General features: G+C 36.6%; 1 protein-coding gene across 1 annotated transcript in view; it reads right to left on the reverse strand.

Annotated features, from left to right (window-relative positions):
• Positions 1 to 22,602, reverse strand: part of LOC121417414 (DNA-directed RNA polymerase III subunit RPC2-like) — a 38,748-nt gene that overhangs the window by 11,918 nt on the left and 4,228 nt on the right. Inside the window, 15 exon segments of the mRNA XM_041611111.1 lie at positions 597 to 770; positions 1,710 to 1,863; positions 2,950 to 2,997; positions 3,000 to 3,111; positions 4,178 to 4,267; positions 4,744 to 4,854; positions 5,845 to 6,006; positions 7,317 to 7,454; positions 8,503 to 8,622; positions 10,059 to 10,208; positions 11,449 to 11,530; positions 12,932 to 13,141; positions 17,267 to 17,443; positions 18,172 to 18,236; positions 19,230 to 19,319. Coding sequence (XP_041467045.1) covers positions 597 to 770; positions 1,710 to 1,863; positions 2,950 to 2,997; positions 3,000 to 3,111; positions 4,178 to 4,267; positions 4,744 to 4,854; positions 5,845 to 6,006; positions 7,317 to 7,454; positions 8,503 to 8,622; positions 10,059 to 10,208; positions 11,449 to 11,530; positions 12,932 to 13,141; positions 17,267 to 17,443; positions 18,172 to 18,236; positions 19,230 to 19,319 — 1,883 coding nt within the window.

Genomic DNA, 22,602 nt, shown 5'->3' on the forward strand with positions numbered 1-22,602 from the left:
AGATGAATTGTCTCTTGGTAGGGGTGAAAAACATGTAAGATATGGTCACCAGTCTAAATGGATTGAGGTAAAAGACTGGCGAAGAATCAATTAATCTGTGTTGAATGGTAAATTGTCACTCCAAGGAGAAGAAAAACAGAAGATATGGTCATCAGTCAAGATGGACTGAGGTAAAATACTGGTGAATAATCACATTATTTGATAGCAGACTGGTAAACAGTACAATCTCAAGATCAATTGTCTCTCTGTAGGGGTGAAAAACAAGTAAGATATGGTACCATTATGCATGGAATAAGGAGAAAGACTGGTGAATATTCACATTATTGGATTGTTGTGAATGGCTATGACTCTGTAGAGACGAAAAGAAGATTATGGTCACCAGTTTTGATAGATTGAGCTACTTAACACTGGTGAATGATTATTTGAGAGTAGACTGGTTTACACCAAAGTCGGTTATCTCTCTTCTTTTTCTCATTATTATTAGTGTCATTATCATTATCTTTTAATATTTCTTATCATACTTTATCATCATTATCATTATTACTAGCATTATTATCATCTATATTATCATTATCATCATTATTTATACTACTTACTTTGTTATGTGTGACTCATAGAGCGCCACCAGACTGTCGTTCTCCTCGTTAACGTCAAGATACTCTACGAGCCCCTCTCGTAGGAAATCTTCAAAGCTTCGGAAGCCTTGCGAGAGCTCTACCATGTGCTTGTCCGTCACCCTCGGGATGCACTTCTCAACAATAATGTAAGGCCTAGAAATTGAGAAGGTACATGTAATTAAGCAAAGAAAGGAGAATATGTCAGGACAATATCATCACCATCTGTATCATCGTCTCCATCAACATCATCGTCATCATCATCACCCATCACCACCACAATCATCATCACCACAATCATCATCACCATCACCACAATCATTATCACCACCATCATCAGCAGCAGCAGCATCACCATCATCCCCATAACCATCATCACCATCATAATCATCAATATGACAATATAATCAACAAAATCATTATCATCACCACCACCTCCATCAACATCATCATTATCATCATCATCAACACTATCATTATCATAATCTCCATCATTTACATCATCACCACCATCATCACCATCATCATCACTACCATCTCCATTACCATCATCGTCATAATCATCATCTCCATCATCACCATCATCAAGCCACCATCAACATCACCATCATCACCACCATCATCACCATCATTATCACCATCATCATCACCACCATCTCCATTACCATCGTCATAATCATCATCTCCATCAACATCATCATTATCATCATCATCAACACTATCATCATAATCTCCATCATTTACATCATCACCACCACCATCATCACCGTCATCATCATCATCATCACCACCATCATCATCATCACCATCATCATCATCACCATCATCATCATCACCATCATCTTCTTCATCACCATCATCGCCATCATCATCATCATCATCATCATCATCATCACCATCACCATCATCATCATTATCATCATCATCACCATCACCATCATCACCATCATTACCATCATCATCACCATCACCATCATCATCACCATCATCATCATCACTATCATTATCATCATCACAATCGCCATCACCACCATCATCAAATCACCATCACCAGGATCATCATCATCATCACCACAATCATCATCATCATCTTACCTGCACACCCTGCCTCCATCCGATGCTATATAGACACACCTCTGGGCGTGGTTTGGACAGATAGAAACAAACTCACTGATATACCCAGCCCTCCTCACAAGACGGAACGTCCGCATCAACCGCTCATGCTCCCGGATCACACCCAGGATATTACCTGTTTAGATCAAACCAATCAGAATTTTATCAGCTGTGATAAAGGGTGCGGTTCAGTAATAAAAGCTGTCTGCTAAGGTCAAGTCCACCCTAGAAAATTTTTGATTCGAATCGACAGAGAAAACTCAAACAACCATAACGCTGAAAATTTCATCAAAATCAGATGTAAAGCTAGGATTACACTGGAACAGAATCAGCTGCGAATCCATCCGAATATACATATTCAGATGGTTTCACAAGTATTCTTTTCTCCCTCTGCGAATGTGAGAAAATTCAGGAAGGATTCGGGAACATTTTAATCCACTGAAACCATCCGAATAAGGCAAGAATCAGTCCAAATTTATTTGGGAGAATTTGGATTTGGTGTAAACCTGGCTTAAAAAACAAAAGTTATGACACATAAGTTTTGCTTATTTTTCTTAAAACAGTCCTATACACAACTCAGTAATATACAAATGAGATCCAATGATGTCCCTCACTCACCATTTCTTTTGTTTTTTACTGTTTGAACTATAAAATATTTCAATTTTTACAGATCTGACAATAAGGACGAACTTGACTTAACCACAAACTGTTAAAATAATGGTAATTCCAAATGTTCAGGGAGGAATAAAATTTTGTGTCACATGATACCGAGGCGAAAATTAAAATTTTTCATATAACAAAATACAACAGAAATAGTGAGTGGGTGACTGAGTCGGTAACATCATCAGTCTCCTCATTTGCATACCAACCAGGATAGGCAGATAACTGTTAGTGGAATCAAGCAAAACCTTAAAATGTCAAATATCAATGTGAATTGCTTTGAAACTATCACAACTCTAGAAATTTCAGGTTGATCTCAAGTTCAATTGAATCAATCACAACTTTCTGTAAGACAGGGTCCTGGTGGGTGTTTCATAAAGCTGTTCGTAAGTTAAGAGCGACTTTAAGAACGACTGGTGATCCCTTCTTGACGGTTCTTGCAGTAAGTGGTATATTGAATTGGCGATGGTTTAGCGCATTAGAAAGGATCACCAGTCGTTCTTTAAGTCGCTCTTAACTTATGAACAGCTTTATGAAACGGCCCCCTGGAATCCTAGCTTACCATTGAGAAATACAACATAGACATCCTTCATGCTAAGCTCCTCCCCGACATCAGCTGGACAGGCTCCACCCCTAAGTTGAACGCTAGTCTGACAATGGGGGCCTCCTCCATGTCCGTAGTGATGTGAGTCATAAGAGCAAGATTCTTAATCAATCCGCATCCCTTACAAGAAAAGAAAAAATAACAGTAAAGTAAAAATAATTAATTTGCATTGGATTTCTTCATGAAATCATGTATTTGAGAAATTTGCGGTCTGACAAGCACTTATGAACTGTTGCACAACTTAGGAACTGCGTACCCCCATGTCACAAATTTGGTCTTAAAAAGTTGTGCGAGACTTGAACAGAAAAGGAAATCAAAAGTTGCGTGGCAATCTTTTTGCATTCCAGATTTATTGCGAACAAATTTTGAGGGGGATGGCTAAGAATACAAAAGGAAAAGTACAACAATAATTCAATGAGAAGGATATGAAATAAAAAGGGAGAGAGGAAAACATTGAAAGATCAGATATGAGCAAGAAAACAATGCTGCGAAAAATGACAGTAAGTTAAGCAAGCATGTAATGATAAATGAGGTCCAATATAATCTCAATTTGATGAGATGATGACGTATATATGAGAACAATTTTTTTTTCAGAACAGAGAGATGGCCTATTGATGAGCTCGTTACTCAAGGGCCCGAATTCACAAAGGTGGTCTTGAAAACCCACGGTTGAGTCCATGGTTTATGCAGATTTCCTGTATAAATTACGCTTAATTTAGCGCGCATCGGGCGCGTGTATAAAAAATGTCCAATGCTGATGCGTGCTTTTGTCACAATGCGCCAATTTGACGCCTGTTACCATGGTTAGATACGCTATTTGATTCATGAGTCCACTGTTTGAAGAGTGGACTCATGAATAAAAACAGTGGACTCATGAATAAAATAGCGTATTTAACCATGGTAACAGGCGGCAATTTTGGCGCACTGTGACAAAAGCGCGCATTAGCATTGTACATTTCTTGCATACGCGCCCGATACGCGCTAAATTAAGCGTAATTTATACAGGAAATCTACATAAACCATGGACTCAACCGTGGGTTTTCAAGACCACCTTTGTGAATTCGGGCCAAGGAGTTTCAGAATCTTCGACGATCATAAATTATTTTTTGTTTTTCTTAACACTAATAATCAAGACTGGTATGAAATGTTCTCATGATAATATGAAACTGGTGATCATTTCTCTTACCTCTCCTTCAGGGGTATCAGATGGGCAAAGCATACCCCACTGGGACGGTTGAAGGGAGCGGGGACCACTCACTTTTCTGGTCTTCTCAAACTGTAGAAAACAAAATAAAGAGTTGTTTTCATAAATCCAACTTGACCTGTTGCACAAGATTTGCTAACAGTATAACAAAACATCTTCTATAGACTCTGTATGATAAAATTCAAATCACCAACAGTACCAATTTTAATCATCATCACCACCATCATTATTAACATCATGAATTTCCTCTGTCTTGCAATATCAATAAAAAGGGACTATCGGGAAATTGTGATAATGCAGTTATTTGGTTCTATAGTATCCAGATCGATGACAATGAAATTGACGACGATGAAGATGATGATGGTGATGATGATGATAATGATGATATTGATGATGAAATTGATGATGATGATGATGATATTGAGGATGAAACTGATGATGGTGATGATGACAATGATAGTGATGATGGTGATGATGATGATAATGACATTGGTGATGGCTGGGCTGGCTATCACTGTGCTTGAGAGTATCAATGTAATCTATCTCACCTGACTGGATATTCTGGTCATCATACCAAGGCAAGAGATGTATGAGAGTCTTGATAAAACCTGCGTCACTCCGGCCCTCTCCATCTTAAAACGCTTCACTGACCAATTACCCTATATGAAAATAAAACAATAATAATAATAATGAAAGAAATATGTATTGCATTATTTATCAAGATTTAATCCACCCAGAGATGCCCAATTATCATAATTCAAATTTAGTTCGAGCTGCTTTCCAGGACTCGGTGCATTCAAGGAATTAATCCTCTAGGTACCCATTCACCTCACCTGGGTCAAGTGCAGCACAATAAGATCAATTTCATACAGAAGGAAATTATGAAATGGCTAGGATTTGAACTACCAACTCTATGACAAAAAGACGAAACAGAAATAAAAGACCATCACTAGCCAACTAAAGTCAAAATAATATAAGCCATAACTAAACAATTAAGAATGATTAAGAAAATTACAATAAAAATACATGACACTCAATAACACAAAACAATTATACATGTATACTCTAACAAGTAATGTGCTCCAAGACATCAGTGAATATCAAAATAAAACAATGAAAAAACATACATGTATTCTTTTCTTCCTTCATGAATTTTATTATACATCAAACTATGTATTGTTCATGGTGAAGGTGCATCGAACTCTGCACTATCAAGGTATAATTTTATAAGATAGTCCAGCAGACTATGTACTGTCTTCGTTGAGAGTGCATTGACCTTTTCACTATCATTGGAAAGGACCAATCAACAAATTACGTACTGTCTACGGTGAAAGTGCATTGAACTCTAAACCCATTGGAACCTGATGATCCTTGTACGAAGCCTATGCAAATCACAAAATTCAATAGTCAATAGGTTAACTATCATGGGGAAGGACCCTACAGCAAACTATGTACTATCTACGGTAAAAGTGCATTGCACTCTTCGATATTATGGGATAGGATGGTACAACAAACAATGTACTGTTCATGTTGAGAGTGCATTGAACTCTTCACTATCATGGGATACATAGGATGGTACAACAAACTAGGTACAGTCTACAGAGAAAGTACATTGAACTCTGCACTATCTCTTGTGCCTGGCAACTCACAGTGGATATAGCTGTGACAAGTCCATTAGTTATCTGGTCCTGTCTCATGTACTTGACGATATCAAACTGAGCCGCCCGGGGACGCGGAATGTTCTGATCGGCGTACTTCTTGAGTTCTGAGTTGAACTTCTTGAAGAGATCCTCAAAGAGAAGTGCTATAAGCTGATAAACGAAAAACAAAGATTATAAAAAAACTTTCATGAAACTACTACATGAAACAGATCTAAAAAGTTGTAATACCTTTGAACTTAAATCCTGTGACCCCAAAAGCTACTCAGATCATTAAAACGTTAATTCATGAGTCTAGTTTGAACTCAATCCCAAAAATGATTATCTCACTAACGATATATCTAAATGTCTGTATTAAAATGACCTTTCCCACCCTTCACCTTTGACATTATGACCCCAAATTCTAATCAGGGCCCAATAACAAGATGCTTAGCTAACCTATGGTTTATATGAAAGAACAATTCTGATTGGTTCCCAGTCTGTCTAAAGAGCAAAATGTGTCTATAACAATGGTCTAGATAGGTCATTTTACTTAGCGATTAATTGCTACATTTCCTGTTATGGGGCCTAGGACAACATCATTCTAATATACAAAGGCCATGTTCGGAGTTGAATCCACAAATAGCTCCTCATTTATGGCGAAAACATGACATTTTAAGATATATAATTACCTCTGTGAGCTTAAATCTCATCAGAGCACTGTCATTCCTTCATGCAGCCTTCGTCCAAGTTTGAAGTTTATACATCAAATAGTACTTCATTTTTCGCAAATCTAATCAGATATCCAAAGCATCAACTCTTACACTAATGATCCCTTAACTCTTAACATGCCACGCACACTACTAACCCAACGCCACAGTGCTAATCCGATGCTAATCCCCTGTGCCACATTGATTTTGGGATCACAAGTCCTATTCGCTCCTTCAATAGTCATAATTACAATTGCTTGTAACTCTCTTATAATTAGTTTATCCACAAAATCTTGTGTATTAAAGTTTTAGGAAATTTCATACCCCTTATAATGGTGTCCTCATTATATGGATTGGTTATTATCTTTACCGCTAAAATATGAGTTGTATCAAGTAGTTCCATTTTGTGGAGTGTTTTGTATGGATCAAAAAACCTAGGTCTCTTCCCTCTTGTAAAAAATGTAGAAAACTCGAAAAAGTCTGATGTAAACCACGGGAGTAAGTTGATCTGTCAGAAAGCAGAGTTCGCACTGCACACAATAGTGCTAATTACGGCATGCATGCGATGCGCAATACAATGCAAAACGGCGTAACAATGATTGTAATTCCGAATGTGCGCAGTCATGCATGAAGCAGGCGAGGGTAGGAAACAATACAAGCACAAAGCAATCAATAGTAGGCGTGCGAGCACGAGTGTGGCATGTTATAGTAGGATACGTAGCGTGCACGAAGCACTCAATGAGTTGATAAGAAAAGAAAGGTGTTTGCTCTTACCTGACCAGCCAACTCTAACCTCTTGTTGCCATAGTAATCTCTGTCATCAACCTTGACCGCATCACCCTGTGCTTCTATCACTCTCCTCACCATCAAAGCAAGATAGATGCTCTTTGCTCGGAAATTGAATTGGACAACCTGAGAATCAGACAGGTTTGGGCGGTTGGAATAATAATAAAAATAATGAGTAAATGACAATAATGAAAATGAAACTCTTAACACTACCACTCTACTACTACTACTACTACTACTACTACTACTACTACTACTACTACTACTACTACTACTACTACTACTACTACTACTACTACTTCTACTTCTACTACTACTACTACTACTACTACTACTACTACTACTACTACTACTACTACTACTACTACTACTACTACTACTACTACTACTACTACTACAACTACCACTCCTACCACTTCTACTACTTCTACTATTACTACTACTTCTACTACTACTGCTACTACTACTGCTTCTACTATTACAACTAATAATAACAACATTGCAGGCCAGCGCACACATCGCAACAGCTCTGCAACGCGCTGGATCTATATGACACCTCCTCTATTCCATGTGTGATGCATGCGCTGCAGCAGCTCAGCCTATTGGTCGAGACATCATTTTCTCAACAAAATAGGATCGGCTGAAATGATCAAAATCGCAAGAGAATAGCAGGAAGATTTGACATGTCAACTGTCTGATATTTGGTCTGTTTGATGCAATCGGACGGTAGTGCAATCGCGTCTCAGAGTGTGCGTGCTGCCCTTTGGGTAATTCCATAAAATGATTAACCTTTATGTACATTCAACCCCCATTTTTCTCAAGTTTTACTTCAGTTCAAACAGTGACCAAGTCATGGTCCTTTGATAACTTTACAGACTGTCAAAAGAACGAGAAATCACAGACAAAAATTTCATGAAGGTCCCACATACAGGAGGTCGGACATATATATGTTAATAGAATCGCCCCCTTTAGATAAATTGTCAAAAGTCAAGAGCCTTGTCTTCCACGTGGGAATCCCGCAAACAGAATTTCAATACCGATTCTCACACTTTAACATAAAACATGGAGGAAAGCACGAAAGCCACTATCAATAAGACATAAAGTGGGTTTACACTGTAGCGATTCCTGCACACTCAGACTTCTGACAAGATACCTTAGTCTAGGAGTTACTCACAGGTATATGTGAAAGGATTGTAGTAGCTAATAACTCTCTCGCTTCGTCTACTTTGGTCTTCTTGGATCCTCCTCCCCACATCCTCCTCTGACGAACTTTACTTCCCATATACTTCAGAGCCTAGAAAAAAACAAAAAAAAACAGAACAAATGAAAAATCAAACCCTTTACTTATATCCCTTATTATTTGAAATCATTAATAATCAGGGGTGTGAGTGGTCACAAATAAAAATATCCGAAAAAAAAGCTGAAGAGTGTTAAAAAAGTCTGAAATAGAAAGAGCTCCCATACTTCTGCACAGTGGAAAGCCAAAATAAGCTGAAATTAAGCTGAAAATCAAAACAAAAAAGTATGAAATCAGATAAAAATCAAATTTCTCACACCCCTGAATAATAATGCCAATGTAACAAATGTTATATTTACAAGCTGGTGTGTTGGCTCAGTTGGTAGAGTATTCATCTCAAAGCCAGGAGGTCAGGGGTTCAAATCCCACCTTTGTCAGACCGAATGATGTTAAAAAATGGGGAGTTGCTGCTACCTTATTTGAGTTCAACGAATAAAGGGAATAGAGCCTCGTTGATCTGGCGCTGCACAGCAGCTGCTAGGCCCACGATCAATTGGGCAGAGCAAATTTTCGGAGTATTTCATTTCATGTCTATTTCAAACAATAAAATATGGATTTTCATTATATAGTGCTTCATACTTTGCGATCCTTAGCCCTTTGCTCGTTTACATGTAATTTTTATTACCCCAGTCATTGGATCCTTCACTGTTCAACACACAAAGACCACCATCTCCACTCCCGAGGGAGTATCCTGGCCAGGCAATCATATTTAATTGGTGCACACATACCTATCTCATAATATTGATATTCACTGATATTGATATTCACATCCTACCAGGTACCCATTGGACACCTAGGTGGAGATAGGCGAAAGTAGATAAGTGCCTTGCCAAAAGATATTAGCGACAGACGGGACTCGACCCTTGACCTTTGACTTAAGAGTCAAGCGACTTGACTACGACACCTCCATCTCAGGCTCTTAAAACCTTCATACGAAATTGTGAATTTTTTAGCCAATACTCAAACAAATCTCATGAAGATATAGAAGTTTTCAAGAACAGAATGACTAGTGGACAATCATAGATTTAAAAAATCTATTTAGCATAACCCCTCTCTCCCTTTCTCTCTATTGTCATAGTTATTAACCTGCTACCCTCCTGTTTTTTTTTCTTCTTATTGTCATAATTGGATAATAATAAATATAGTGGGCTAACATAGCACTAAACCCTCTGGAGTGTACTTAAGAAACTTGAAAGGGAATTACTTTGCAGATTCTTCTGTCCCAAAAGTTGGGACAATCTCTTGGTCATTCTCTGTCTCTCTCTCTCTACAAACCTGTAGTTGTGTGCAGATTTGCAACCTATGGCATTCTGACCAACGTACACTCTTCTGTCCCAGAAGTCTGGACGATCTCTCTTGGTTAGTTTCCATCTCTTTCTCTCCTTCTCTTTCCTACTATCCCTTCATCCATCTCTCTCTCACTCTCTACAAACCTGTAGTTGTGTGTAGACTTGCAATCTATGGCATTCTTCCAGGTTAGCGGCAAAACTGACCATCGTAGATTCTTCCGTCCCGATGGTCTGGACGATCTCTTGGTCACTTTCCATCCCCAACGCTTTGAAGACCACCACAATTGGAATGTCCTAAATGTGAGATGATAAACATATAATGTTTATTTATATATTTGGTTTTAGTTACCCAGGGTAGCCCCGTCAGGGCCCTGCAAACCAAAAATTAACATACATACAAGAATAATAAACAATGAACAAATTAACAAAGAAAAAAATATTCATAAAGACAACTGACCTGCAAGAAATATACATACACACAGAAATACTTAAATATTTGTGTATATTTTTTAATCATTACTTCCTACTGGTACCCATTGACCTCACCTGTGTCGAGTGGGTAAAATTTCTTGCTATTTGAAGGACAAGTCCACCCCAACAAAAACTCGATTTGAATAAAAAGAGAAAAATTCAACAAGCATAACACTGAAAATTTCATCAAAATTGGATGTAAAATAAGAAAGTTATGGCATTTTAAAGTTTCGCTTATTTTCAACAAAATAGTTATATGAACGAGCCAGTTACATCCAAATGAGAGAGTTGATGACATCACTCACTCACTATTTCTTTTGTAATTTATTATATGAAATATAAAATAGTTTCATTTTCTCGTCATTGTCATGTGAAATGAAGTTTCATTCCTCACTGAACACATGGAATTCCATTATTTTAACATTTTGTGCTTCAGGCAAGGAGGTCCTAATCGTCAAATTCGTAAAAATTGAAATATTGTATAATTCAAACAATAAAAAACAAAAGAAATAGTGAGTGACATCATCGGCTCTCTCATTTGGATGTAACTGGCTCGCTCATATAACTATTTTGTTGAAAATAAGCGAAACTTTGAAATGTCATAACTTTCTTATTTTACATCCGATTTTGATGAAATTTTCAGCATTGTGCTTGTCTGATTTTTCTCTATTGATTCAAATCAACATTTTTCTGAGGTGGACTTGACCTTTAAAAGTAAAACAAACCCACGTCCCTCAGATTGAAAGACGAGAGTCTTAACCACTAGACAATGGAGCACCCATATGATGCAATACACAGTGCAAAATATGCACTTTGATCATTGCTTAAATAGACCTCACACATGCAAGAAATGCCATCCAGAATTTGTCTTTTTCTCTAAAATTAAACATTTTCTACTCAAAATATATGGGACATATTATTATTCATACATGTACATCCTCACACTTGGATGGTCATTTTATTGGATTTTGTTTGAACTTATTTCAAGATTGTTACAATGATTGGCATTTATATTACAACAAAAATACACATAGTAATTACTTTCAAGTATCTGAACTCCTACCTCTGTGAAAGTATTGTGTTTCAGGTAATGCCTGCCTTTCTTCACGATAACCACAGTTCGACTTTTCCTCTCGTGTGTAGAACTAAAAAAAAAGAAACAAGCAGAAGGAAATGATTAAAGAGAAATTCCAGTAGTTGCAGTGAACACTGATTTCATGAGAAAGTCTGTAAAACAAGGCTTAATTGTCAGTATATCATCGAGGATCTAGATCTGGTACAGTTACATAAACTGAACTTTGTGAAATCTTGAAATCTACGCTGAAAAATGTTCACACTGAAGATCACCAATACAGATAGGCACACGTGGGGCAGTGTATTAATATTGCTGGAATAAAGACCCAACGGAAGTGACCGAATCCGGGCTTATTTTGCTTATTTCTCAGCAATTACACAATTTCTTCCAGAATCCTTTGGTACATATTTTTCATTCATACAAACAGACACTTCATCGGTCATTGTATTAGATTCTGTAAAAAGTCATTTTGAGGTCGTTACCAAAACTGGAATTTATGTTTAAGTTAATCTATTTTAGCACTGAATCATTCCATAGTTAAGGGGTCTCAACCTCAAACATACAACAATCCAGTCTTCAATGCTCTATTTCTTGTCAAGTTAATACAAATTAACAACAAATACATGCTTTTAACTCTGAATAGTATATGGGTTGCAGTCTAAAAATAACAATGATTGTCACCTTGAAAACGTGTGACTAATCTGAGTTGACATTTCAAAAATTCCTTGTTAATTTGTTTATTGAAAATCTAAGTTTGTTAAAGCCAATCTACAGCTATATGGTAAAGGGTCATTCACGTGAGTCATTTAAACATTCCAATCATCCACAGTTTAGTGGCCGTTGATTTTCCTTTTGACCATTATAATTTAGCAAAAGCTCTCTAAATTTAATGTTATAATCTTTAAAATGTCCCATTCAGCACTTACCTTATACAGTTTATTCATCCTTACAAATTATTTTAGACTATAATGAGCCGATACATTCAACCTTTACTGTTACAGAGTTATGCCACAACTGGCTTACCATAGTTAAACCACAACTTTAAACCAGAGTTTGAATTGAACCTGACTTCAGAATATGGGCTAAAGACTGTATCATAAAATTTCCAGCACATTCCACAACTGAGAAGTTGCAAACAGAAATATGCTGATTTTTTTAACGTTGATGCAAAATTGCAGTTTATCCAATAAAACAAATGTATAAAGAACACATCTGTCTCAGGGTATACATATCCATAGTCTGTTATAATAAATTGGAATAGTGACCTGGCTTCTTGCAATATAGCGTGAAAATATTTTGCTACAGTGTTGTTGATAGGCTAAATACCAATGCCCATCATTTTGATGACTGCCAGAATGTTTTAAAGCAGCTCAAACTGAAATGCAATCATTTTCACCTTATTTCAATTGTATTCTCTCTCGTGAAACCAGGGCCATGGAGCACTATGGCCAACACACACACACAAGCCTACCTGGTTACATTGCAGGAAACAATGCCTTTTCGATCCACTTCCACTATCATCCTATTCTTTGAGAGCTGTTCTTGTATCAGGATGACCTTTTCTGTCCCTCGGACGATGAAGTAGCCCCCGGGGTCAAGAGGACACTCGTTCAGTTTGGCCAGCTCGGCCTGAGACTTGCCGGTCAGCACGCAATTGGAGCTCCGCAGCATGATCGGCATCCTGTGGGAGTAACAGATATAATTGATTTTTAAAATTGATTGCAATGATGTGTTTTTAGGAGGGCAAACATCTCAAGGTCAAGAGGTCACTCGTCCAGTTTGGCCAATTCAACTTGAGATTTGCCGGTCAGCACACAATTGGAACTCCGCAGCATGATCGGCATCCTGCAGGATTAACAATTAAAATTGATTTTCAAGACAGATTGAAATGTTTTTGGAAGTGGAAGTAATCCCTGGTGTCAAGAAGAAGTTGGAGTTTGGCCAACTCTGCCTAAGGTTAATACCCAATTAGGCCTCTGCAGAATGATCAGTAATAGTCAGGGGCCTTAGGCCTTAAATTTGAAGTTTTGGGGACAGAGTTTACAAAAGCACCAAACTTTCCCTATGTCACTATTAGATCAATAGCTTAATTTTTTCCCACAGAACATGGTGTTGAAAATTGCATCTTCATGCAAAAATATGCTAATTTATGCAAATTAGCATTATTTATGCATGAAGCCATATGCCATTAGGAATTAATTAATAAAACTTTTTGAAAAAAGATACCAAACTTTAGGAAAGTCTCTATCAGGTCAATAGCTTTAATTTTTCCCACAGGACATGGTGTTGAAAATTGCATCTACATGCAAAAATATGCTAATTTATGTAAATTAGTAATTTATGCATGAAGCCATATGCCAATGGGAATTAATTAATAAAAGTTAATAAAAAGATACCAAACTTTAGGAAAGTCTTTATAAGGTCAATAGCTTTAGTTTTTCCCACAGGACATGGTGTTGAAAATTGCATCTTCATGCAAAAATATGCTAATTTATGTAAATTAGCAGTAATTTATGCATGAAGCCATATGCCAATGGGAATTGATAAATAAAAGTTAATAAAAAAGATACCAAACCTTTAGGAAAGTCTCTATCAGGTCAATAGCTTTAATTTTTCCCACAGAACATGGTGTTGAAAATTGCAATTTTATGCAAAAATATGCTAATTTATGTAAATTAGCAGTAATTCATGCATGAAGCCATATGCCAATAGGAATTAATTAATAAAAGTAAATAAAGAGATACCAAACTTTAAGAAAGTCTCTTTTAGGTCAATAGCTTTAAATTTCCTTGTCAAACATGATATTGAAAATCATGTCTTTATGCAAAAATATGTTACTTTATGTAAATTAGCAGTTAATTTATGCATGAATAATGAAAATTAGTAAAAGGAATAAAAAGAAACCAAACCAAACTTAAAGAAAATCTCTGTCAGATCCATAGATTTAATTTTCCCTATCAAACTTGCTATTGAAAATCTCGTCGTCATGCAAAATATGCTAATTTATATAAATTAGCAAATATTTTATATGTATAAATTAGTCCCATTCCAGTGGGTATTAACAGTGGAAAAGGGGCCAAACTTTTGAAGTACCTCTATCACTCAGTTCAAAATCTTCAATTGTATGCTATTGAAAATCCCGCTTCCATGCAAAAGCGTGTTATATTATGTCAATTAACAACAATTTATGTATGAAGCTGTATTCCATTGACTAATCATATATTACATAAAGCCGTATGCCAACCAGAACAGTGGCAAAAAATTGAGCCAGAGCGGGCAGAATCGAGTCGAATTTAGCCCGAATCCTCCGATTATCGCCAAATGACGACCTGAATAACGACCCGAATCGAACGATTATGCAAGAATTTGCAAAGTACAGCCACAGAATTTCCCGAAAATGTGCCAGATTCTTTCGAAAAGATCTATATTCGTCAGCTTTTTTATGCCATTTTTCTAATTTCTGGCCAATTCGTCTCACTCGTCTATATTATTCTTTGTATTCGAGTAATGATTCGTATGATATGGGGGGGGGGGCAAGAGTCGGACATTTAATTACTCTACTACTGATACGAATAGGTCTTAATCTTCACAAAATGCCTCCAAAAATCCAACCGAATTCCATCGGAATACATCCCGAATGTGGCCCGAATGGAATTTCTTGTGGTCACATTCGGGAATATTCTGGAGGGTATTCGGCTGATTTTGAACATTTCAAAATGAGCTGAATTTTTCAACGAATGTTCCCGAATTTTCTTGCATTTACGAAGGCAAAACAGAATATTCCTGAAACCACCAGAATGCGTGTATATGGATGGATTCGCAGCTGATTCGGCTCCGTTCTAACCCTAGCTTTAAGCAAAGGGTTACACCAAAACCAAATTCTCCCGAACAAATTCGGATCAATTCTGCCCAAAATGGCCTGGATTTGGTACTAATTCATCTCGGATTCGGGGAGCTCCCGGAATCGATTCGGAAGGATCCGGGACTATTCTGTTCTCCCTCCCAAACGAATATCCTCCAAAATACTCCAGAATGTGGCCAAGAAACATTTTTTCGAGCCACATTTGGGATGAATTCGGATGGAATTCGGTTGAATTAATTTTAGGGAGGCATTTGGACAATTATTTTCGGAAGTCGATAGCTCTGATTCGGGACCTATTCCAGACAGATTCGACTCTGATTCGGCCTAAAATTGTTTTAGAGATAGAGATCAATTCATAAGCCAATAAAGAAAAATCACTGAAATTATTCAGGTCACCTTCAATCAAGAGACGACAGAAAAAGAAGAAGGATCAGGTCTCTTTGCTCAAATCTTATGTGTCCCTGTTCTAAAAACACAAATGTACATAGTTGTCAGAGGGACAGACTTGGACAGCTTTTTCTGCCATGAGAACCATCCATATACCCTCCTCTTTCTGACAGGGGAAAACTCTACTTGGGAAAGAAATCTGACCTGATTTTTTTGCAAATTTATGCAAATATATGTAAAACTCATCGACCATCCTATTTTGAGGTTTTAAACCGAGGGACAAGCACAACACTATGCATAGGAGACACTGTTACACAATTCATTCATAAATTCATAAATTAGTCCCATTCCAGTGGGTATTAACAGTGGAAAAGGGGCTTAACTCTTTTGGGCATTTAAAAATTATTTTTAGTGAGATATGGTGAATTATGAGTTTTTTAATTGCTTTGAAAAGAAAGATGAATTACTGTTTATCTTTTTCATATGATTTTGTTTTTTTTTATTGTGAAAGGGGTATGCACAGGATTTATAATTTGCATAAATTTGCATTTTAAACATGATGCTCTCCTCTGGTCGCATGGAAAGTCGTCATAATGAATGAATTGTGTAACAGTGTCTCCTATGCATAGTGTTGTGCTTGTCCCTCGGTTTAAAACCTCAAAATAGGATAGTTGATGAGTTTTACACATATTTGCATAAATTTTGCATAAATTTGCATTAATTAACATTGAAAGTTGATTCTTATTCAGGAACTGTACAGAAATCAATCTAGATTTGATGCCCCGTCAAAATAAATCCCAAATACTCCCCCCGTAAAAAAAAGAAAAAAAAAGGCTTCTATCGAAAAGTTTCGGTCTGTACTATACATATACAGTAATTCACGGTGAATAGTGTGATTTTGCATAATTTTGCATAAATTAGCCCTATGAAAAAGGATTCCAGTCATTGATATCGAGGCATCCTATCAAGAATTAATGCTTTTGGTACCAGTGACACATGTGGAGAAAAAAAAATTGTGATTTTGACAATTCTATATGTCGATATATGATAATACATGTGTTTTTACATGTGATTTGCATATAATTTGCATAAATTAACCTTAAAAATTGATTCATACTCACCAATTTAATAAAAATCGACCTGCAGTTGAATGTTTGGCAAAAGAAGACCCAAATACACAAAAATTGGGCATTTGAAAATTATTTTTAGTGAGATATGGTGAATTATGAGTTTTTTGCATAAAATTTGCATAAATTAGCATTTTAAAATAGGGTGCCCTTCACCGATTTCGGGGCACCCTATCTAGAATTAATGCTTTTGATACCAGGGACCCACATGCAAAAAATGGCGCTTTTGTAAATCCTGTCCCCAAAATTTTGCTAAGGCCCCTGACTATAATAAGAGTTACAATTATGGCAACCTTGATTTTGATTGGGGGTTGATCCCTGTTACCACGGTAATTAACAATAAAGTCAGAGCTACAACAGTGGTGAAATAGCCCCTGGAAAATACCTAGATGGGAATTACAGAATTCTATATTTAATTGAATAACGATACCTTCCGATTGGAAGGTTATTTCTGATAACCCTCTGCTGCCCTCGTGTGTACTCTATGTCGACAGTGATGGGGGCAGAGTAAGTCATGTCACGTAGACGACACTCGTGGGGAGAGGTTGGCTTGGTGATGTTGAAACTCTCTTCGACGTCGGGGCTACCAACGTAAATGTTTAAGTACCTGCGGATGAAAGAAAATAAAATAAAGATCTTGGAGAATGGTGTAGAAATAATGGACATAACCAGGGGAATTTCTAAGAATTATATGCATGAGATCTGGGCCCCATCTTACAAAAAAGTTACGGTTGATCCAATCAATCTTTACTCTATGGAAATCCATCAGTGTCATAATTTTTTCAAGAGAAAATTTACAAAAGTTGTAAACAAAGGAGATGACACCATATTGTCAAGAAATCAATGAATTTATGAATATTAATCATATCTAGCAAAACATTTTGAACAAACATGCATTTTATATATTGACTTAACTGGCTTTCCTTATTTTTTGTAAAACAGGCACCAGGGCTACAGAAAGACCTCATAGTAAAAGTAAACAGTCAAGTATATATAATTTCAAGGAATTATGGAAAACAGATGCCTATTTCATGAATATAAATGTGTAAAATGTGAAATTTCAGCGACTTTTGTGAAGGCTATTTTCTTTTTTTTTTAGGAGTGCGATTTTTTGTTCTCCGTATTTTTTTAGGAGCGCGGTAGGAGCGCCGGCGCGGTCGCACTCCTCGAAAATGAAGGTCTGTCATTATGATGGTTTTGGCGGTGATGATGATGATCATAACATACTGATGATCATAATATACTGATAATCATATGATGATGATGGCCATAAAATGATGATCATGGTTGTGATGATAATGACTATGACAATTGTAAATTTTCAATAGTACTTACTTCATGTAGAAAGTTTGGTCAGCGTCACTGGTAATCTTCTCATTTGCTTTCATTATCTTCTTGATCTGTAAATGCAATAAATAAATAGATAAATACATTACTAAATAAATAATGAATATGAATGAAGGAATAAATAATTAAACAAATAAATGAGTAATAAACAATAAATAGATAAACAAACACATAAATAAATAAATTGAATTATGAATGAGAATAAAATAAACAAACAAACAAATAAATAAATGAATGAATAAAACAACATTTGAATGAGAATGAAATTTCATTCACAGGGGATGAAATATGGACAATAGAGGCCGTTGTGGGGATATGACATTCTCAACTTGCTCATAAAAGAAATGCAATCTTTAAAGATAAATTCCAGTTTTGGTAACGATCTCAAAATGGCTTTTTACAGAATCTAATATGACCACCCAAGTGTCTGTTTGTATGAATAAAAAATATGTGCCAAAGGATTCTGGGAGAAATTGTGTAATTGCTGAGAAATAAGCAAAATAAGCGCGGATTCGGTCACTTCTGTCTGGTCTTTATTCCAGCAATAATAATACACTGTCCCACGTGTGCCTATCTGTGTTGGTGATCTTCAGTATGAACGTTTTTCAGCGTAGATTTCAAGATTTCACAAAGTTCAGTTTATGTAACTGTACCAGACCTAAATCCTTGAAGATATTCTGATAATTAAGCCTGGTTTTACAGACTTTCTCATGAAATCAGTGTTTACTGCAACTACTGGCATTTCTCTTCAAAGTTTCATTAACTTCTTAATCCTTGTCCAAATTGGATGGCATTATATATCTGATTTCACCTTGTCGGTTGAAATCATTTATTTTATTCAGTCTAGAGTAGCCCTTACTTTGCTCATTTCTCGGCAATTGAGTATCATCTCCCCGAGATTTTTGGCACATATTTTTATTCAAATGTAACACTTTGGCGATAATTTCATTGGATTCTGTTCGAATTCATTTTGCGACCGTTGCCACGAATGGCATATTTTACCATTAACTTCTTTTTCAACTGGCCCCAGGTAATCAAATACTTACCTCCACATTAATGAAGTAGTTGAATGAGTCTATGTGCTGGCGGACCAAACCCCTTACCTTCAGGAAGGCCGGAAGAAGCTTCCATTTATCCTTTGAAGAAAAAAATTACAGAAACATCATTACAGCGTCTGATGATGGTCACTAACTTTTCATGCTCAAATGCCAGAGAGGTAAGGGGAGCGTTTCATCAATATTTTCATGCTTTTTGTGATTTTGATTGGCTAAGAAGCAATGTCACTGTGATAACTGTGGGATAAAATGACCGACATGGCCTTTCATAAAACGCTCACCTGGGGGGCGTTTCATGAAAGGACTTGTCAGACGTTTTATCCTCCAAGTCCCAATTTATCCGACAGTTACCATAGGAACAGTGCCTCTCAATTAATCAAAATCATGGAAAGATGTCAGATCTGACAACTTGTCGGATGAAAATATTGATGAAAGGCTCCCCTGGTGGGTTTTCATACAAAGTTGTGAATGACTTTACGCATGACTTGTGGCCCTTGTACTAGCTGATATATCCCAAGAAGGGGCAGCGGAACAGTTATTACGCTTTTTTACAGTTTTTTTTAAGTGGGGGGGGAAGGAGGGAAAAAGTAATAATTTAAAGGGGAAGTTCACCCTGACAAAAAGTTTGTTGTTAAAATAGCAGAAAAAAAATTATTAAAAATATTGCCAAAGGATTGAGAAAAGTTCATCAAAGAATCAAAAAGTTATTAGAATCTTAATTTGATTTGTGAGGTCATATGCGAGCAGCATTCCTACATAGCAAATGGTAAAAAATTAATGAAATCTCATTTTCTCAGAAAATTGAAAATGGTTTTTACTGTAAATTTTCGTATATAAATACACAAATAATTTCACACTCGATCATGAATAAACACAAAATTAAGTCATCAGGAACCATACAAAATTTGAAATTCATGCATTTTATATTACATAACATATGGGGCAGCTGCTCGTTTATGACTTCACAAATCCAAAACTTTCATCTCTAATAACTTTCTAATCTTTAATTTTTAACAGATTTTCCTTAAACCTTCGCAATATTTTTTATTATTTTTTTTCTGCTATTTTTACAATAAACTTTTCTACAGGGTGAACTTCCCCTTTAAAGAATCAAAGTTACTTAAGAGCCAAATTATTATTCTTCTTCTGCTTCTTCCTCCGTTAGCTTCGGAGATCAGCAGAGAGATCCTGCACAAATAGTACACGTAACTTAGTATGTATTGTAAGAGAGGTCAGTCAGAGAAAGTAACGTTAGATGTATCAGCAGAGAGGAGTATAGAATTAGCACACCCATGGCTTCAATTCATCTCGCATGCGAAGGATTCATATGCAGCTGGTACACGCAAATTTTTCATACCATTTTTTTTCAAAATAATGTACCATTACCTAATACCTAAGATTTCAAATTGTGCTATGACACTTACCGAACCATATTGATCGTTTGTTGACTTCTCTTTGCTGTTTTTTTTCATAAAAAAGTGTTTTTTTTTATCTTCACGTACATACCTCTTGGTCAGCTTGGATATCAATTTTCGCCTAGAGAGGGCATGTGATATTATTCACAAGCCGTTTTTTTTACATACGGTTCTGCAGCTTGTACTGCTAGCTGCATTCTAGGCACTCAGCATTATTTTCTTGCTTGTTCAATCCACTTTCATCATCATCTTGTCAAAAAATGGCGTACTTTACTTAAGTATATACATGAGATGCAACCTCTTGATTTTTGGTATAATCTATTATGCGCCGACGACTTGAATCGAGAATGTTCGATAGGAAAAATTGCGTTTCGATTGTTGTTTGCGTTATTCCACGGCAGTATTAAAGGGGAAGTTCACCCTGACAAAAAGTTTATTGTAAAAATAGCAGAAAAAATAATAAAAAATATTGCCGAAGGTTTGAGAAAAATTCATCAAATAATTAAAAAGTTATTAGAATTTCAATTATTTGATTTGTGACGTCATATGCGAGCAGCATTCCTACATAGCGAATGGTAAAAAATCAATGAAAAGTCATTTTCTCAGAAAATTGAAATTGGTTTTCACTGTGCCATTTGTATATACAAATCACTTCACACCCGATCATGAATAGAAAACAAAATTAAGTCATCAGGAACCACTCAAAATTTGAAATTCATGCATTTTATATTACATAACACACGGGGCAGCTGCTCGTTTATGACGTCACAAATCCAAAACTTTGAACTCTCATAACTTTCTTACTCTTTAACGGATTTTCCTCAGACCTTCACCAATATTTTTTACTATTTTTTCTGCTATTTTTACAACAAAGTTTTCTTCAGGGTGAACTTCCCCTTGAAGAAATGAAAGGTTTGGCTTGTATTCCCTCACATTCGTATGATGAATGAAAACGTCAAAGTCCACTATGAAATCACATGCGTTGTGCGAGGTTATTACTAACCTTGTATGTTGTGTATTATTAGCCAAGCCAAATTTAAATTCTTCTTTAGGTATACTGCCCACGCCCCGCAGTGGGAGCCAACCGGGCAGGAAGTGCGCAGATGTTAATGGCGCGGAGCAAGGCTCCACATTAACTTTTTTGGTGGTGGCCCGTTCGGGCCACCAAAACATTCAAATAATTTTTTTTGGTGGCCCGTTAGTATAGTTTGGTGGCCCGAAAAATATAAAGAAAAACATTAATTAAAAATGAATAAAACAAACTTCTGAAATATTAATTCTGCAGCCACTACCACTTGGTTGCCCGATTCGGGCCACCAAAACTGAACATTTTTTTAATAATGGTTGCCCGAGGTGAATTTCTGGTGGCCCTGGGCCACTGCTTATTTTGAGCCTTGCGCGGAGAGAGCAGATGTTTTTTAGTGTTTGCTTTGCTTTGTATAGATTTGAAGTAGGGCCTATGTTTCGCTTGAAGGTTTCTATGTTCTTGCTTTCGATGGTTGGGCAGTAGAGGCGCACGGCAAATATGGGAGACTCTCACCAATAGGGGAGACAATCTCCCACATTGGAGACTTGCTTTGCAAAAGGACAAAAGAAACAACACCAACAAAAGCATGATTTTTTCCATCCAAAATTTTGTCTCACTGAGGTCAGAAGCCCATTTGTTCTGTGTGTGATTGACAACAAAAATCCTTATCAAAACAAAAGTAGACGGTGAAAAGGGGTAATTTTTCATGAGGAATCTGCTTATCACATTTTTATTTGCCGCCAAGGTAATCCTTTTGCCGCAAATGTAAACAAAGGAAATTGGTCTCCAAAACTGGAGACTGTCTCTGAAATTGGATACCCAAATTCTTCACAAAAGTCTCTGATATAGGAGATAATCTCCCACATTGGAGACAGTCTCCAATATTGGCCGTGCACCTCTACTGTTGGGGGTGTGAGGGAGT

This window comes from Lytechinus variegatus, chromosome 6, assembly GCF_018143015.1.
Source record: "Lytechinus variegatus isolate NC3 chromosome 6, Lvar_3.0, whole genome shotgun sequence".
Taxonomy (NCBI): domain Eukaryota; kingdom Metazoa; phylum Echinodermata; class Echinoidea; order Temnopleuroida; family Toxopneustidae; genus Lytechinus; species Lytechinus variegatus.